This window comes from Lagopus muta, chromosome 10, assembly GCF_023343835.1.
Source record: "Lagopus muta isolate bLagMut1 chromosome 10, bLagMut1 primary, whole genome shotgun sequence".
NCBI lineage: Eukaryota > Metazoa > Chordata > Aves > Galliformes > Phasianidae > Lagopus > Lagopus muta.
This window is the reverse complement of record NC_064442.1, coordinates 6542636-6562390: the sequence shown is the minus strand read 5'-3', so window position 1 is coordinate 6562390 and position 19755 is coordinate 6542636. Positions and strand designations below refer to the sequence as shown.

General features: G+C 40.7%; 1 protein-coding gene across 18 annotated transcripts in view; it reads right to left on the bottom strand.

Annotated features, from left to right (window-relative positions):
• Positions 1-19755, bottom strand: part of AGBL1 (AGBL carboxypeptidase 1) — a 487401-nt gene that overhangs the window by 425077 nt on the left and 42569 nt on the right. For all 18 annotated transcript variants that reach the window (XR_007379113.1, XR_007379116.1, XR_007379112.1 and 15 more), the window contains 5 exons: positions 18653-18690; positions 9034-9242; positions 3764-3929; positions 2728-2801; positions 638-754 (listed from right to left, as the gene is read on the bottom strand). Coding sequence is in view for 5 of the 18 variants with exons in the window: in XM_048956254.1 (XP_048812211.1) it covers positions 638-754; positions 2728-2801; positions 3764-3929; positions 9034-9242; positions 18653-18690 (604 nt within the window). In the remaining 13 variants the exon portion in view is untranslated. The remainder of the gene's footprint in view (positions 1-637; positions 755-2727; positions 2802-3763; positions 3930-9033; positions 9243-18652; positions 18691-19755) is intronic.

The window sequence follows — 19755 nt, the reverse complement described above, 5'->3', positions numbered from 1 at the left end:
CATTGAATTACTAATAGACACAATAAACCTGACAGCATTGTACATATAGGAGATACATTCATCCAATGGTCCTTTTTCCATGTTCGTATTTGAGTCACAGCTTTCAGCTTTCCTAAATTCACTCTGAGACTTGCAATGAGTGCCATACTCCTCATTTTCTTGCCCCAAATTGCAACAGAGCAATTTGAATGGTGCATTTCAGTGGCAGTGCAATCTTCTCCATCACTTCTTTCAAACCACTAGTTGACAGTATTTATTTTCAACATCTCATTCCAATCTTGATATTGATGTTGAAATTGCCAGCAAGGATACAAATTATTATCTGACAGATTTCTCATGGGGCAATTGATTCAGTAGCACTTAGTTAATCCATAGCCAGCCAAATGTGCATCAAACATCATCATTCTCTTTCTATTATTCTTGATCCAGGCCAATAGACTACAGCAAAAGGTCTTAATCTTTGTTTTTCCAGCCCTATAAGACACCTGGGTTTGCTTTCACAATGGGCTTGCCTGGTTATCTGCTGTCAGTATTTCTTTTCAAGTAATTCCTAACTTCATGAATACTTATATTATATACTATATAATAAGTACATTATATATACTTATAAATAAAGGAAGTCATGCCATGACTGTACCTGAAAATTACGGGAAAGTTCTGGACACATAGCTTCATATTGCCCAAGCTCTTCCTCTGGCCGGTCAAGCCCTGGCCTTGACCTCAATTTGTTTACATCTGTCTCCAAATCATAATCCTACAAAAACAGAGATAGAAAAATATGTGCATATTTAACATGACCCATATGCACTTCTACATGACTGTAAAAGTAATATTCTGCATAACATTCTTTGTTTCCATTACCATACTGAATCCTACAACTGCTCCTCCCAAACTCACGAGGGCTGTAAACTCAATTAACATAATGGAAAATGGAGGCACAAAAAGAGAGACTAGATTGTGAAAAAGGGAAATTTGGAGTTTTGCTATCTAGGAACATACCTGGAAATACTGTGAAAAAGCACAGTTAAAAAAGTATCTAGACCCACTTACTTATACTTGAATTTATTTATAAGCATGTCAGCTTGAGAGGATCCATAATAAGGGACATCAACAGCTACTAGTTGTTTCAGGGCACATCAACAATTTCCCTTATGTTGTGCAAACCAATAGGTATATGCTCTCCAGACACAGCTGGTAATATTTTGATTCAAAGAAACAATATCATTTTTAAAAAGTGTATTTACCAAGAAAATCCCAATAATACATGAAAGAAAAATGGCCTCACAAGCTACTGGCAAAATTGGAAAGCTTGACAGTTCTACCTTTGATTTAGTCAACCAAATGACATCTCTAATTAAACAGAATGGCCCAACTCAGCATCAGAGTTTGCAGGAATCAATTGCTCATATTTTACATTTCTCCCTCAACATTGTTGATACACAGCTTTAAAAGTCTTGCCCAATCAATATTCTGCACTTTACCCCTAACAAAAAAAAAAACAAACACAGCAAAACAACAAAAAAAAAAGCCCAGCAACTTTTAGATAGTTATCACTGAAGTAGGGATAAGAATTATATCTGAATCTTTCATGTTTAAAAGCAACCATGCATCTATGTGCAACGCTCTGTATCAGATCTCAGAACCAAAATGAAGTTTTGGTTCAGAAGTTATCTCATTGAGAAAGGTACACTGAAAGTTCATTACTTATTCCCTGCTTCATCATGGGAGATATACAACCAACATACAAAACAGATAGTAGTTAGAACTCATATTCAGAGCAAACTCTTAGGCAAAAACCACCAAAGAAATGCTCACTTCTGCTTGGTAAATACATATGAATAATGAAATGGAACAGAAGCACATGGGATGTTTCTGAATGAATAACTAATTAAAGGAGATAAATTCTCAGTGAGCCTTATTCCTAATGAGCATCTTGATGAGCTCTAAAATACAGACAAAACATACAGATAGGGCCAAGTTAGGATGCCGAGCTACTGATAGGATTTTCATTCTTGTTTTGTTAGTTTTTATACTTCCTTTTTTTCATCCTGTGACAAATTAAATTAATACTTGGAGAAAAACAGGGCAACAAATGAAACGGCCCTTCCATAGAGGTCTCAATCATATCTAAGTAGTCTATGTTTGCAACTTTGTTTCTTCCCAAACCAAAACCCTTCCCCTGGACCATAATACTTCACACTTGTGTATAAGCTTGTATGTGTCCTCAGAACGGAAGTTTGCATGCTCAGCTCCTGCCTAGTCTTCTTTCATTTGTTTTGCCAATTAGATCATGGCAGAGAGAGTGTGCAAAGGGAGAAAACAGAGATATTGAATATTACATCTTATTATTTGTGTGCAGCAGCAGATGATGGACATATCTAGGTTCAAATGCCTCACCTATAGCTTAAATGAATTAATCTTTCTCTTACAATAGGTGTATAGCCCAACTATGCACTGATATGGGAAGAAAAGGAGGGTTAGACTTGCCTAGGTGATAAGCTTGGTAATTAATAGGATAAATGCAGGGGACTCTTCACTGAAAGACAGTCCTTTCTCTTTTTCCATCTTTCAATTATCATTGTATTATCTTATTATTCATATAGCATACCCATGTGGAGCACATATATCTACATTCTCTGTTTAGACGATTTATCAGGATGTCAAAATGGACAACAGTTTATTTTCCCCGTGTATGGATGATAAATAAACTGTCATTTACATACTTACTTCCTCTTTACCCTCCACATCATCTTTATTCAGGTCTTTTTCCGAGTCTTCCTCACTATCACTTTCATTATCATCTGCAGAAGAGAGATACAGGCAAATGCATTCAATCTAATATCCCTCTCAGGCCCTCCACAGCAATACGTGCCATCTCATGTGAGGCACACATGCCTTCCAACCAACACAATCCTGATTAAAGCAGATTCCATTTCTTAATCTGGTATAAATGCATTTGGCACTAATTCTCACAGTTTTTAAAGCTCTGTTCGCTTGGAATCAAGCACTGCCTTTCAAAACCATGACAAATATCACCACGATACGGATCCAACTCTTATTACAAAGCCACAGAGATTTTCTGCTTGGCTGCAATGACATTACAGGATGCTCTTAATCTATATTATCTAGATTAGGGTATTTTACTGCTATCATCATTACAGTATCTGAGTATCTTCCATGTGCAACTGGAAGCAACAGAAAAAATGCTTGTGCATATCAGAGTTTACTGTTTCTTTGCTTTTGTGGAGTGGCTGTTCTGCCTGTGCTCGAGTTCTTACTTCCAGCAGGTGCTGAGATACATCATTTACTCAAGTAATTTGCCTGCTATCTGCTTTTATTTTAGAAAGGAGAAAGGATAATACGTCCCAAAATTATTTACTGAGAAGACTAGAAGGCAGTGCTATCACCAGAGCCATGCACAGGCAGTTGCCTCCATCTCTCTTGCTGTCATAGAACTGTGGCACTCCCAGCCTCTGCCACGCTCATTCTGTTCCATTACTTTTTGAATCACAGATGGATTTATTTACTTATACTATTTCCACCATTTATTTTAATCTTTTCTCATTTATTCTCCAAACAGAACCTCCAAGTGTCAAGAAGATGTGGGGGTGGTTCTATCCCTAATGAGTATCACTGTAATCCAGGCTAATTTTAACTACAAACCTCAGGATAAGGCAGATAAAACTCCTTTCCCCAGACACTACACTTAATTCTCACATCACGCTCCATTTCTTCCTACCAAACTCACCCTTCAGCAATTTACCTTCAGATCCCATACATGGACATTCAGTCTTGATGTTCCCAGGAAGAGGGAAGGAATAGCAACTTCTCACTGTCACCAGAGGCAGAGGCTCCTTGGGGTAGCACTTCCGTAGAATCTGAGTCACAGTGGTTACAATTGGATCCAGATTCTTGCAAGATAAACAGTCCTAAAAACAAAAGAACAACAATATTAAGAAAGCCGGTGCCTCTTACAATTGCCCAGCCTACTGCATGTGATCTCCTAGAAATGTTCTTCTGATTGGAACATCAAACCATTACTATCACATAGGGTTTTCTCCCCCATTTACAAAAAAAGAATAAAAAAATTAAAAAAAAAAAATTAATTTCTGGAGTCTATTTCCTACAGAAATAATGGTTCCCAGGGGATTTCTACTCTCATTTAACAGAGCCTCTCTGCTCTTCAACATTCGAGTCAGAGCACACTGCATCCATTAGAGTATAAACAGTAGCACTGAAGAGGTAAATTCCCTCATGCAGATATGCAGTCTTGCAAAGATCCTAAATTTTGAATGTCAATTCACAACAAAATCTATGTTTCCACATCTTTATTATTGCTATCTCCAGAACTACGTCAGAACTAACACAGGTAAACCAGGACAGCTTCACCATCTTATCACTTTCCTCAGTACACTCTCTGAATGAGAACACTTGCTGTTCGCTCTTCTATATGGTTAAACATTGGACCAAATAGCCTGAAAGAACACCTTATATCACCTAGTCACAAAATACTGAATTCCTTGAGAATCTTAAATCTACTCTTACAATCCAATGTAGAAATCAGAAACATAAGGAGCTGTGAGTCTCCAGGTATACTTGAAAGATTTGGAATATTTTTTTTATCTGTATTTATTACTTCCCTATAGACAAGTGACTACTTGGTCTCCATTTTATGCCTTTCCTTACTGCTTATGAACCAGGATCATACATGAGTTTCCTACCTGGACTCCTTATTTTTACTGTAACAAGAACCTACCAGAGGGGCACACGTGCACCTTTAATGTAACAGACAGGAATTCAGATAACTTATTAATGCTGTTGCCCAAAGGCACATTGCCTAAACACACACAACGTTCACAAAACCAAACCACCTTATTTTCCAAAATCTTCACATTTCCCCAAATACCATGTATATATTGTATCCATGCCACAGCCTTCACCAGACTGATTAATCTATGCAGCATCCTTCTTGAGGTTACAAGTTGTACCACGCTTACCAGCAAGGTGATATATTCAGTGATTTGGGACTAAGGCTTAGCCCATCAGAACAGGAATGCAATTCAAACAGCACAAATGTGCTGTATGTCTGAAGAGGGATATTAAAATAAGTTCTAATATCATCTAAAAACTTTGGTCTCACTTCAGTACAGATAAAATGGTGCTCAGTGCTACTGTCTCACAGTCCATAGTTAGGACTCTTGCTGGACAAGAATTCAGCAGATGCAGTAAGAGGTCAGAAGAACATAAAGCCCTTTTTAATAAGCAAGAACAGAAAAATGGCTGGGTTGATTTTTTTTCTTCTTTATTTTTTTGTTGTTGCTGTACAGGATTTTAGTCTGTTTTCTCATGTATGATTGAACAGCATTATAAGATTCAGTGGGATTAACTAGGATTCCTGTAGGGAGACTAGAAAAATCATCTAAAGCTGACATGCTTACAGGACTCGCTACAAGAATCTTAATATGTATTTCTGGATCTCTGGCTGCTACAAACAAGGGTGAGAAAAAACAATTTTGAAAGCATCTCCAAGGAAATTCTACAGCAGTTAGAGCAAAAGCCAAGGAAATCGATTTCTATTTCAAGTTCACCCATTTATATGGTATTTGGGTGCCTTAAGTTCACTTGTTATTGAAGAAAAGATAAAGGAAAGTTTGCATGTGGGGACAGAACAGCCTTGACTATGATTTACTATACTATGGAGTTTACATGCTATCATTTACTAAGGAAAACTGTTGTTTTTACTAGGGGTGACCTCATTGCAGCCTATCAATACCTGAAGGGAACCTACACCCAGGAGGGGAGTAAACTCTTCAAAAGGGCTGACAACAGCAGGACGAGGGGAAATGGTTTTAAGTTGAAGGAGGGAAGATTTAGGTTGGATGTTAGGGGGAAGTTCTTTACTAGGAGAGTGGTTAGGCCCTGGAACGGGCTGCCCAGGGAGGTTGTGGATGCCCCGTCCTTGGACGTGTTTAAGGCCAGGTTGGACGGGGTCCTGGGTAACCTGATCTGAATGTGTATGTTTGGTGGCCCTGCTAGGCAGGGGGGTTGGAACTACATGATCCTTGGGGTCCCTTCCAACCCGGGTGATTCTGTGATTAAGCCATCTTAATTCATTTCAATGTGAATTGAGCTAGTCAAGAGCAGGGCATTTTCATACTGACCATTTCCACAAGAGGAATTATTCAAGAACATTGCTTGAAAGTAGTGCTTTCCTTTACAGAAAATTAACTTAGAGATGTTAACAAACCTTCAGATAGAAAATTGAATATTGTGGACTACTTTCATTACTGTTCACAAATTGCTTTGAGGTTCCGACATAACATGGTTTACAGGTGACTGAAAAATGGTGTATCACTGTATAAGAAAAGATTATTTTTTTTTTACTGGCACCTGAGACATAGACAGGAGATTGCTTTGTTTGCATGTGAACTATCCTATTTATTTTGCAGTGGATGAGGGAGCAGAATGATTCCTTAGCCCAGATACCCCATGAACAGCTAACCTGAATTCAGGGGATCTGCTTTGAGTTCCTGTAGTTAAGCTTTTCTCCTTACAATCTGCAGTAGTCTTACCAAGACATTATAGAAAGGCTTAGATATTACATCAAGGTAACAGATAATTACACTAATAGAAAACATAGAGGAGAATATAGACTAACATTAACTTAGAATAGACTCTATATACCAGATGAGCTTAAGAAATCACATGGGCAGGTGATACAATAGCAAAAGAATGGTCTATACTATGGTCTTTTCTAAAGCAGACACAAACCAGTCTTCTTTCTCAGAGTAGGCAGCTGTCAGTCACTGCATGCACAAAGCCAGACGGTTGCTGATGTGAAGAAACTATTTAACTGCCACTGCAATCTAAGCAAGGCTTGGAAGAAGAAATGGAAGTAGGAAGTGTTTCATTTTCACAAATGATTTTATTATCTAAAATTATTTTTCATTCCAGGTGGGAGTGGAACTCAATTTTTTTCTCCAAGCTCTCCACAAATCAAGTTGCACCTTGTCCCAGTCAGTGTAAGGAAATAGTCTTAGAACAACAGGCTCTTTCTGAAAAGTCATAAGCTTAAAGGCTGTAAAGCTATAAGCTCAGGTATTCTGGATACCCATGTAAGCCCAGGCACTTCAGCTGTCTGACAGCCCATACTGTGAGCAGTTGCTGAGGGGTTCAGTTGAAAACCTGCCCTGTGAATGGGGGCTTCACTGGGGTTTGTCAAATCCATCCCAGCAAAGCTCTTTTGACTTTAACAGAAAAAGGGGGAAAAAGTGTTTCAGCAGAACTTTTCTAGCCAGGCTGTGACACCTTTAAAATCACATCAGTTGGTCAATTTGCTCAAGACTAAACACCACAGCCAGCACATTCCTAAAGGCATTACAAAGTTGTCTGCATAAAGAACCACTGCTTTCCCAGTCAGGAACTGCCTTGCTCTCTTTCTCTCCGAAGCCTGCATTTCTTCTTAGAAGGATGAACTTCCCATTTTCTCTCTACTATCTCCTTCTATTTCATCATCTATGAAGATGTTGATGAACTTTCAGTGGCAGCAGTAGTCTCCACATTCGGTCAGATCCAAGAAGAGTGAGATCTTACAGGGCTGCCAGACACCTACTGCTCCCCATCTTGTGGAGAGACTGACTACAACAAAGAAGAAATGAGCAAATGTGGAGCTTTGAGCCTATTAACTCTGGTAATTCCCCTTTCAAAATCAACCTAAGTATAGCATAGAGCAGAAGAAAATAAACTGAGGCCCCTGAAGCTGTCATTTCCGCTCCACTTCTAACCTTTGGACAGATTAGCCTTCTCAGTGCTCACTGCATACTTAGTGTGTCGTTTCCTGTTTATTCACCCAAGGTGACCCCAGGTTTGCACTTTTCATAGTGTTGCTCCTAGGCTGAGCTATCAGGAGATGTTAGCTCGGAAAAAAACATGGGCTGTAGAAGGCACTTGAGAGAGAATAAGCTGACATCTACCCCCAAGCAGCTGTTACCACACTCCCTAGTCAATTTTCTGCATATCAGGGTGTTGGCAATAAAGAGCTGATACTCCCTGAAAGCTCTGCTAGCTGTGGCCACCTCATCCCATCTGAAGGGAAGGCATGGGGGGGAGGAAGAAAAAAACAAAACCAAACTTCTGTCATTCTATCTCCTAGGTTAGAAATATCTTTGTAACAAGAGAATCATTCATGATAGCGACAGAAACAGTGAAGAAGCAGATATATTGCCTTACAGTACAGTGTATTTGATAGAGGAAAAGCAGATAGATGCTCATCCTGTATAGGATGGTTCTGGAATCGGTTAATGCATCAACCATTGAGAATTACAGTAGAAATACCCCTTGTGGAATTGCACATGTCAAGAACTGAAGGCTTCTCAGTATTTCAGTATTTCTCCAGTATTCTCTATTGTTTCTCTAAAGGAAGCATGCTGGCAAGAGACAGAGAGGAGTACATTACTGTTCTATACGAGCCCTTTCTACATCTTACAGGGTTCCCATCTTCAGGACCATCATCTATTTTTTGACAGAATTACATTAACGTTTCACAAAGTTAAAATTGGGCCTACTGAAAAGCAACTAATTGATGTTTGTCTTAACAAAAGCTTGGCTAAATCAACACTTTTTGGTAGAAAAGTGATTTAGTGGAATTATCCATCTGATAGAAACCTAGGATACCTGAAAGAAAACATGTCATGAAACACCTTGACTCTTCTGTGGAAACTCTGCACTGCACTTTGGAAGAAAATGTCCAAGCAGACAGTGCGATATGATGAAAAGAAAAAAAAAAACCCAACATTAAAAATCCTGGACTACAACTCCTATGAGGAACAGTGGGGATTAATATTAGTTTTAAATGGGAACATTTTCATCAGACTGAAAATTGTCAATAATTTTTATTTTGACATTATCATTTTTCACTCACGACAGAACTTCTTGCAGGATGTATCATCTAGATTTCAAGACACTTTTACACTGAGAGATAGGATGCAGTGCTAACTACCAATCCATTTCACTAAAGCACGAAGCACCATTTACCTGCACACTTGTGAAGAGAATCTCCATACCTCGAGAACCAAGGAAAGTCTCCCTGCCCAGCTGGATGTTGGTGATGTGCTTTAGGCAGAGCAGGAGACCTCTACGAATATAAATGTAGTTGTTGGAGACATCGTTGTGATGCCAGTCTTGATAGAGCCTCAGCAATCCACCCAGATAACCTCTGTTCACTGCTTGTCGGCTGTTAGATTCTGAAATGAAAGAGAAAAGGATGAATTAAACTCTTCCAGCTGCTCATTCTATTTGACAGCCACATGGCTATGCAGTGCTTATAAACTCAGACTTTAACACCTCTTCCTCATCTCATGGACAAAGCTAAATCTTTTGTTGCTGTTGCAGTTTAAGATGTTATTTGTTAAATATGAGCTAGGTTCTCAGATTTACAAAAAGAAGTCTCACATCTAAGCGGAAACAGTCGGCCAGAAGACTAAAAGAATGAAGGCTTTCTTTTAGCAAACCAATGCTGGGGTAGGCACAGAGCCCTTATCTCCTTCCAAGTGCTAATAAACCTAATCCAGATCACAGCACTGTAAGTGTCTCTGAAACTAAAGAAACTCCTGAGGAGTGAGAAAAGCCAAACAATAAGATTAGCTGACAGCAGGTCACACGCTCTTCACATAGTGCATGTATTTTAGTCCTGACAGAACACCTCGCTGAGATCAACAAACACACAAACCTTGTAGCTGCACAATCCTGTCAACTGTGAACTTCTAAATACATTCCCACTTGTACCTCTATAATGAAAGCCTTGAATCAAATTATTCTGGGAAATCATAGCCTGTCTCCTAACATCATGAGACAAAATAAAACCCCGAGTATATCAAAATTAACTAAATACCACCATGGACAGCATTTTGGGCTCTCTTCTGCTGCTTTCTGGTTTTGAAAAAAAAATTAAGGCAATGTTCAGATCATTTTTGAAGGTTTTACAAAGCTCAAAAGATACTTTCAAAAACAAAAGCTAGTTTTATAAAAAGAAATATGAAGGGAAAGATGTTGATGCTCTCTTAATCACATGGCTCTAGGATACAGGACTCAACAAAGAAGATTAGAAAACTTGGTGATAAGTGAATTCTTCCATACGACCATTCTGCAGCACAGCCCTTCGCCAACTGTGCTCCGTGCCCTGCCCCACAGGACGAACATGAAACCATACCAGATTCCAGGCTCCCTCCCTTCAAACTAACCCTGCCTAAACACACTTTCCCAACCGGTCCTGACATTTCTGACAGTGATAACACATTAGAAGCTGTGAGGAGCTTGCCAACCAACCAAGGGACCAGGTAGCATATGTGAGACTGGAGCTCAACTCCTTGAATACCGATCAGAGTTTGCAGCTCACAACAGATGGCTCTTGGTATGGATTCTCCAGAGCTAGTAGGCTCCAATTCATTTCCAGTCCATTAAATAGAGTGCCAGAACCTCTCACACCTGGAACATTAATTAGCAAGGTTTCACAGGGCAGGAGAAGAGAGAATAAAAAGGGGTAAAGACACTGGATGAAGAAAATCGGGAGCAAGGAAGCCATAGAGCAGCTAGCATACAGCTAACCTGAATCCCAGTGATGTAACAGATGAAGATTTTGGGAAGGGGAAGGAAGTTACCTGCAGTCATCTTAGTTGCTCTCTACAGTATATCAGCAAACTCTTTCCCAGAGAAAGGATTGGAAGGTAGCTCTGCAGCTACCTGGCCTTGCCCTGCGGCTTGCTCTACCACTGCCATCACAGGGCAGGTGACAGTGTCCCAGCAAAAAAAATCCCTCACTTTAATCCTGATTTGCATCTTCACACAACTCTGCTGATGCCTCTGCACTGTCTGCACGTCACGCTGGCATTTCATTCTTATACCTTACGCACAGCTGTGCCCAGACTGTGCCCTGCATCTCTGTGCAGCCCTTTTTCCCCTTTTTAACCTTCTCATACTATCTCTACCAATACAGCTTGTATTCTGGGGCTTCATGGTTGTCAGACTTTTAGCTTAACCTTCTCTTTTGACCTTCACTCTTGTTTTTCTCTCCTTTTTTTTTTTTTCCCCTTTCTTTTTTTGACTCCCGGCTAGAAAACTTTAATTGCTTGTGAATCCTTTATCAATTACTTTATTCATGATTTCCTGCTAATCCTCAACCAGCTGTCATGTTTACTAACCTGCAGGATGACTTACCCCTTAAATCAGTCAATCTTCCTTGAAGAATTACTCAGAGAGCTCTGTAAAAGTCAATAAGTGTATAAAACATGACAAGAAGAGTCAGGCAGTGTAAGGTAGGGACAATTTGGATCAGGCTCAGAGCCTCCCTTAACTCTTCAGAGGCAGGTGAAATTGGACTAGAAGTAAGGATTTACAGCCCCTAGCATTCACTCCTTGAAGTCCAAGCTTTCTGTGTCATTGTCAGTAGAATGAGGGAAATACCTCACAAGAGCTGCTTGGGAAACTAAATTAAATAGAATTCTTATCAGATGTGCTCATGAGGTTTTCATAGAAACATTAAGGTTGGAAAGGACCATCTAGTCCAACTGCCACCTTCCACCAACACAGCTCACTAAACCATGTCCCTAGGTACTACATCTACCCTCTCCTTAAAAGCCTCCAGCGATGGTGATTCCACCGCTTGACTGGGAAGCCTGTTGCAATGCATCACTACTCCCTAAGGAGAGTCATGTCCTTCAAGACAGACTTCCATGTTTGGATCCCAAATCTATGGGACCAGAAGACAGCTGTCCCCATGCCTCAGTCTTATTACTGATGAAAAGCACTGAGAAAGCTGAGAAAGACAGTTTTGTTACTTGTTTCCCTCATGTGCACTCCTGCACTTATCTCCTTTAAGATCAGAATGGTCACTTTGGGAAGAGAAGCTGAGATAGTCAGTTCTGCAAGCAGATAGGAGAGGCAGGATTATACTTTGCCAGCACTTTCATCAAAAGCAACGAGCATTAACTGAAAGGGAAAGAAAGCTTTCATTTTCCTTCTCCCATTCCACTGATTCACTTCTGCTCTTGTGTGTTTTTTTTTTTCTCTCCAGTGTTTTGGTTTTTCTCTTCCAGATTTTTTCAGTTGTACAGTCAAAAAAAAAAAAAAGTATCAAATAAACGAAGGAGGAAGCATGCCAATATCTCCAGAAGGCAGAACAGAAAAAGAAGGCCTCCCCACCTGTCTGTGTCTGCTGGTGTCTCCATCTAGGGCTGCACCTGCATGTGTATCTGCCTATATGTTGGCACAAATACAGATGGTGGAAATGAATCATACAGGTATAAGCAGAACTGCACAGATTTGTAGGCAGCAAGAACCCACCCCTCCTGGAGCGAGTATGCATGATCTGTGTTGGTTAAGCAGCAAAACATTCTATGCCTTTTGACCCTTTTTGTTATTATTTTGTTAGTCCCTTTCCTTCTCCTTGAGTGCAGCCAATGTTTTCAGTGGAAACAGAAATTCTCCTCCTAGGTAGCTTCCAGGAGTGTCTAGACATGCATGTGGGAATACCCAATGTCTTTTTTATTTCCCCCCTCATTTAGAACTTAACACCCACTTCTGGCTTCCAGGGCAGTGCTGCTGACCAATGAAAATATTCTCTGCTATAGTGACAAAATATCCGGCCGAATAATCCGTTCAGTTAGTTAGGAGAATGTGACACGGATGCACAGCCAATGTGTGTCATTATCAAAGGAGAGATGCATCTGAATTAGCAAGGGACTCACACAACGAGGAAATCCACAGTTGTGAAAGAATTCTCATTTTGCAGTGGGGGTCAAAAGACAGATGAAAGCCAGGTTTTGAGTCTAGCAGATAAGACTTAGGACTGCTAGTGGGGCTTTGGCACAAGGGGGAGCATTTATGAGGCTCTCTCTTGTATGCCAGTCCTTTTGAAGCATTTGCCAAGAACACAGGGAGCACTGGAAAACATGCAGCATTTTTAATCACAAAACTGAATTACGGTCAACCTGAAATATGATGAGCAATGCATTGCTTACCAGGCAGAACAAAGAGACTTATCTTTCCATCTATCTACTTAAATCTCTTTGTTGATGCCACTCAGCTGATTCATTATGCCACAAGCATATATTGCTACAGTTTGGAGATAAGAACGCTCTGCTAGATTAACCCTATGGCCCCTAAGGGACAAAAGGAAGAACAAAATCTTCAGCTTCTCTGCTCTTCTCCAGTCACTGTCTCTTAGCAATAAAAGATACAAGTGAAGTGAAAACATCTATTCTATTCTGCCATTGTGAGACCATTTTTTGCTGGAGATAAACATGAGGGTGCCCTGCAGAAACAGAATGAGTTGTCCTCAGAGAAATCTTGTCCCCCATCCAGCTCCGGGATAAACCCATACACGGTAGGCTATAGAGTTCCAGCAAGAAGTCACTATTAGACTCAACTATTTGGGAAGGTAGAAGGCTAATTCTGTGCCATAAACTTCACAGGCATCCTTGAGAACCAAAGCATTAATTTGAGCATTTAGGATAGAGGTCTAACACTTGCACAAAGTAGAGGCAGGACCTGCTAGCACATATAAGTTCCTGGTCTAGGTACAGAGACACTGTATGTTGTGAGCTTAACATTAGCACAAGAACAGCTCATTTTTTCTACTCTGAAAGTTCCAGGTTTTGGACTGTAAAGTAGCAATCATATAAACTATATCATGAGGTGGCAATTCTTCACTAATTGGCTTCTGTTGCATTGTTTGTATATATAAAAGAAAGCAAGCCAAATCCTTCTGAAATTTTTGAACTAACCTCAGAAGGAAAGTGATCTTCAAAAAGATCCCTTTTCCTCCTTTATTTTCCAGTTTCAAAGCATCTTCGGGTTGTAGCCCAATAGAAAACCAAAAATAAAGTTCAAAAAATAAATAAATACTTTCTGCTTGAAATTTCCAGGTAGATTTTTTTTTTTTCCCCCCTCAAAGTGGTTTGAAAGTTCAGACAAGGATGCTAGAATTTGGAAGACTTCCCAAAAATTGGCCACTGAATTTTCTGAAGCCCAATCATCACTGGAGGCACAAAGACACTGCCAAGACACAGTAAGCAATCACTGTTAAGGATATCAGCAGGGAACAGTGCAACTTCTTGACACTTAACTCCTTTACACCTACCCTCAGGAGCAAAACAGCAAGAAGCTGCCATGCCCCAGGAGATGAATGAACCTTCTTCTGTAAAGAACTTAATGATTTTGCCTGGGACATCTCTATAGATGAACATCAGTCTTGGAAAGGGTATAAAAAGGAGATTGAATCATTTTTCCCCTCTTATAAAGCTCTTCTCAAAGCGAAGCTTTAAATCAGGATCAATACTATCTGCATTCTGAAACTCAGGAAGAAAGCACAGACACAGAACTTGTTTTAGATGATTATGAAGCTATTTGCAAAATTCAACTCTGATCACATTATTTCACAATATCCCACAAATACTGATGATAGGTTTGGGGCCAGACTGATAATGGAGTCTCAATCCAGAGGTGGGAAATGAGGTCTTAAAATGATTGTGAGGAACAAGCATCTTGCAAAATACATGACAAATCACTGACATTGTGCTGTGTTTAACCATAGGTCTACTTTGACACAAGACCAAAGACCTATAATTCAGTAGATCTGTTGCAAAGCATTATGAATTCAGGCACAGAGGGTGCAGGCCATTCTAACTGTAATGTGTGCTAGAACACTGCTTTCTGTTCCTCACAGTTACTCACCCCTACTTGATGCCAGCATAAAAGGAAAAGTATGACACTGATTATTTTATCCTGCCAGCCACAAGACATAATCCTTATGCTTTGATGAAAAAAAAAAAAAAAAGTGGGTGAAAGGTTAAATAAAGGTTAGTTGACAGAAGATGAGGCAGAAGGAGCAGAAAGTGAGAGATGAAAGCCTGGGGGGGAATAAGGGAAGAAAAGAGGATCGAGACAACAAAAGGAGGAAGGTAAAGATACAGAAAAAGAGGGGAAAGGCCATCTGCAATAACTGCTGTTCGCACATGGAATTGTCTTGATAAAAGAGGCATGATCAGGAGGTCAGCACAACCTGTCTCTTTAAATTGCTCATTACAATTTTACTAGGCAAGCGTTGCAACAAGGGCTCTGCCCATTTCCCTAACCCTTTCCTTCAATATCTGCTGAGCAAATGCCTCCGAGATCAGCTCTAGCTAATTTCCTTCAAGGCATGCAAACTGCTAATTCTGGGAAGTACAGATAGTCAGGAATAACAAATACAAGCAAAATGAGATTAAAATAACCTGCTGATAAACAAATTACTCACCAAAAAATAAATATTGGATTAAGCTCTGGTGGGATAGGGTTCCCTATAATCACATCGCCATCGTGTGGCTCGAGGTGCCACGTCCAGCAGGGATCACACCAACTTCATGCCTGTCCACGCTTCTGCATCACGCATCCCTTTTTCTTCCTAAAACTACAGTTTGTCTTTTTTCTTTTAGATGGGTGAGTTCACCCAAAGCAACAGCTTTTAGATGTGCAGAGAAGCAGTACAAAGCCAAAGGAGGCAGGAAAAATAGCAGATGTGCCTTGGGACGGAGAAGAGACTCTGGGAAGTACGGTGTACTTTGCTCTACCCTTGTTTCTCTATGATTACCTGTATCTTCACATGCTGTAATAAATATCTAGAAACTGAGGGAAGGATGGACAGAGGTAGCACCAGTGAAGACTTGACTCGTATCCAAGAGAAAAGACTCCTGATGCTATGTTATACAGCACCATTACATCTATTTAATAAACAGCATGTCCAGCCTACTGTAATAATGAGCTCAGCCACTGAAAAAACAGCATGGTGAAGAGACAGCAGAGGAAGGCCTCACTACAAGCTACCTGCTGACTGTACGTGGGCATGGCCAGTGACACACAGCAACCAGGAGGGCAACACATGAGGCAGGAAAAGTACTTTGGATTGCTTAGAAAGAGATAAGAAGGCAGGAGTGAGAGCGGATAGCCAGGTGTGAAACATCTTTTCCCTATCTGTAATCTGAGCTTCTACTGATAGAAAGATATGGCACTTTGTTGGAAGTGACCTAAACATTATTCAGCACCTCCGTGACTGTCACTGATATCCATTCATGCACAGGGGGACAGGATAATCAAGATCCCTCTGGTCTTGTGCCTGGGTATGCGAGTATTTCTTCTTTGTTGCAGACAAAGGGTAAATTTGCAGTGCCTTTTCCTCATCCTCTCTCCACTGATGATTCTTATTCCGAACCATTTTCTTACACATAGCATTATGCACCTGATACAGTGGGCATTTTGCATCTTCTTCTGTTAGGAAAGAGACAGAGGCCAGAGAGTTTCCAGCCAGGCATTGGCTCTGCAGAAGGACTAAGTCTTAAGCAGAGCTTAAGGAAGCCTGAGGAGATGAAGAAGGATATTTCAGAAGCCATCAGGGAGACACACTGCCATCTGCCTGCTCCCTTTAAAAGTGCGGGGTTTTCTCCCATGGCTGTTTGCTGCCAGAAGCAAGAGGGACAGTTTCACCTCAATATCTTCCATGCATAACCATAACCCTCATGCCTGCTTCGAACTGAAGCTTTTAACAATCCAACAGCCCTGCAGGGAGATCAGCAAGAATAGGTGTGCGCTTGTTCTAACATTCATCGGATCTGATTTTCAGCTTTCTAAGAACTCTAAGGTCATATGCATAGATAAGTTAACTGTGATAAGCAAAGCTGTGCTGACAATCACGAAAAACAATTCAGTTCTTCTCCTGCCATGTTGACTATGGAAAAACCAGAGATGTTTCTCACATTCCCTAACCCACACCTCCCAAAAGGCACAGCCTGCTAAGCTGTGTGCAGCTACACCAGAAACCTGGAGCTTCTAGTTTCTCGAGCTTCAGGACAAGACGAAAAACCAAAAGACATTCTGACCACTGAGCAACAGCCTGCAGAAAGCATCAGAAAACAGAGTACAAGCTGCCCTGCAGGCTGTGGTGCTCTACTGTGCATCACAGTGATCCTCCCAAGTGACAACGTAAGGCTGCTTTGCTCTCTGTCCTTCTTAAAATACAAGAAGCATAAGAGAAGGAGCCCAGGTGTCTCCAGAACCCAGATTGGCTGAGAAGAGCCACAGAGAAATTTATTCTAAGAGTAAGTATCCTTAAAACTTACTTCACTCCAGGAAAACAGGAAAAAAAAAAAAAAAAAAAGAAAAGAAAAGAAAAGAAAGCACCAGGGGAATTTGGAGCTGAATCCAGTCCTTCCAGATTCCCTAAAAAATCCTCGGCTCACAAAATGATTCCCCCCACACAGCACTGACTTTTACAGCATGGGTTTAGAACTCATTTTACAATTTCCTTTGGTGATTAGTTCTTCACTTCTCCGTATCATCCTCATCTCTAGACCCAGAACGAGCCCTGAAATAGGAAACTAATACTTTTAACATCCTGGGCCAGCAGAATTTCACTTCCCGTTCCTGGTGCCTGCCATAGAACAGGAGCGCAGGAGAAAAGCTCAAGCTGCCTGATGAGCTTTCAGCTCTTGTTCCACTTTTCTAGGTTTCTGTCTGCACTCCTTTCTATTCTAAATGCTAATTTTGCTTTTTATATTGCAAGCAGCTGTGGCATAGCCCCACAACCCCCCTTATTAAGATTTAGTGCCCAAAGCAGAAGGTCTTTCCTTGTTGCAATAACGTGACCTTTAAATCTATGCAGCAAGGTTAATACTGGAGCATCGTTTCAGAATTCATCACTGCGACTCGGAGACAATCCCATTGCAATCTGCTCATTTAAGCACTGCTTTCAGGACTAGAGATTTTCACAAATGCATTATTCCTAATACTGTAAAAAGGAAAAAGGGAGGGGAAGAAAAGGATGGAGAGAGAGAAGGACAGTACACCATTGTGATTTATTGGAGAGTAGATAGTCTGCAATAGTAGAGTGCTCTTTCTTAATCAAAGCTTTATTAAGTTCTAGTAATAAAAGGTAAGTGTTTTTGGATAGGAAAAAGGCAGGAAAGGGTAACACGTCCATTTCAGGAACAGTCACACAACAGTGCGCGACTGAGACTCCCTGTTAACATCTCCAGCACCCACAGCCAGCTGGTGCAGATGCCAAGCACAACCTGCCTTAAGTATGCCCCAGCAATGCATAGGCTGCAGCCCTGTCTTTTAGGTCTGCATGAAATCACAAGGGAGAATAAGGTCATGCTTTTTGCAGTGCAGAAGTCTTCCAAGCCTCTTCCAATAACAACAGTGTTTCCAGGTCAGCTGACAATACAGGAGCATCGCAGGACAGAGAAGTCTTCAAGCCATTTACCAGTAACGACAGAGCAGAGCAATGAGCATTATTCACTGCCTGGACAGCTTTCCCCAATTTTTTTCCCTGTACCAAGCACCAGGACAACCACTGTTCTCTGATTATTCAAACTAAGCATCTCACTTGGTTCCCACAGCAACTTGATCCTGGGATCTAAAGCATCTCCCATAGATCTGCATGCCTACAGAGCCACAAGGTGCTGAAAAGCACTGCAAGACATATAAACAACTACCTCTTTTCATTAAGCAGTGCTTTTTGGGATTTAGGGGGAAGTGGATACTAAAAGAGAATGAGGTTCAACAGGATCATTCCGTCCAGCAGCACAGCACAGAAAGAAAAGTCATAATATGAAGAAAAACTTACTTGATTTCAGCAATGCTGCCAGAGCCTCAATGGCTGCCCTGGGGAAAAAAGAAAGATGGAAAAATGTCAGTTTCTTTGATAATTTTTTTAACCTTCTTCTCCATGATCTTCTGGGTCAGGCTTCGCAGTTGGTCTAAACTGACAGCTTGAGCTGCAAAGTCTTACACCAGCAGAGAATCCAGTTTCTGCAGCTGACTCAGTTATTCTAAACGACCATTAGCCCTCTAGCTTTACCGTTACACTGATTTGTAGTGACCATTAAATGTAAAGAAACAGCCACATACCCAAAGTAATGAAGCAAGTCTTTAAACTACTGCCCTAGAACCATTTCTTTGTATCACACTCAGCATACACCCATTCCAGACATCAGTGCTTCCATCTACATCAGCAGATAGATTCTGCATCGGATTGGGATGTCAGCATTTTCCAATAGATTCCACTCCCTCCTCCATTTTTCCAAAATAAACTTCCCCTCCATCCCCCTTCCCACCTGCTTAAACTGAAAATAAGGTTCATTTCCTTATAGTTACATCTCATACTGCAGCAGCAGGTAAAGGTTCCCCACTCAGATCAGGGCTTGTAAGAAACACGTTAATGTGATGTGAGATTTGCCCCTAGGTCTTAAAGAGTACTAGTAGAAAAGAGATAAGCAGAGATTTTTTTGTTAACCTTTACATCAATTCAATGCACAAGTAAGCAACTCAACTTGCCTGACTCAGCATAGCATCAATCTAAATGGGAGCCAGAGATCTGCACTGAGATATACTCATTTCCCACATGGTATTAGCTCCATCCTACCAGCCACTCAGAAGGTTTCCCTTTCCAGCCATGTTCTGCTGGAGCAAGAAGAGCCATGTACCAACCTGGCTTACTGCTGCGAAGTTTCAAGTGCCTACAGCTTATTGAATAAATACAGCTGCAAAACCCTTCATGCCCGTGGATTCCTTAAAATGTAATCTCTTTAGAAACCAATCCCCAAATAAAATCACATTAACTTCCATACTGAGCCAATTATCATCTGCAGCAAAAAATTACTGTTTTCTTTTTTGTCATCAAGCTGCTGTCTGTTGCGTGTTGTAGCAGTGGCTGAGACTGAGAAAGAT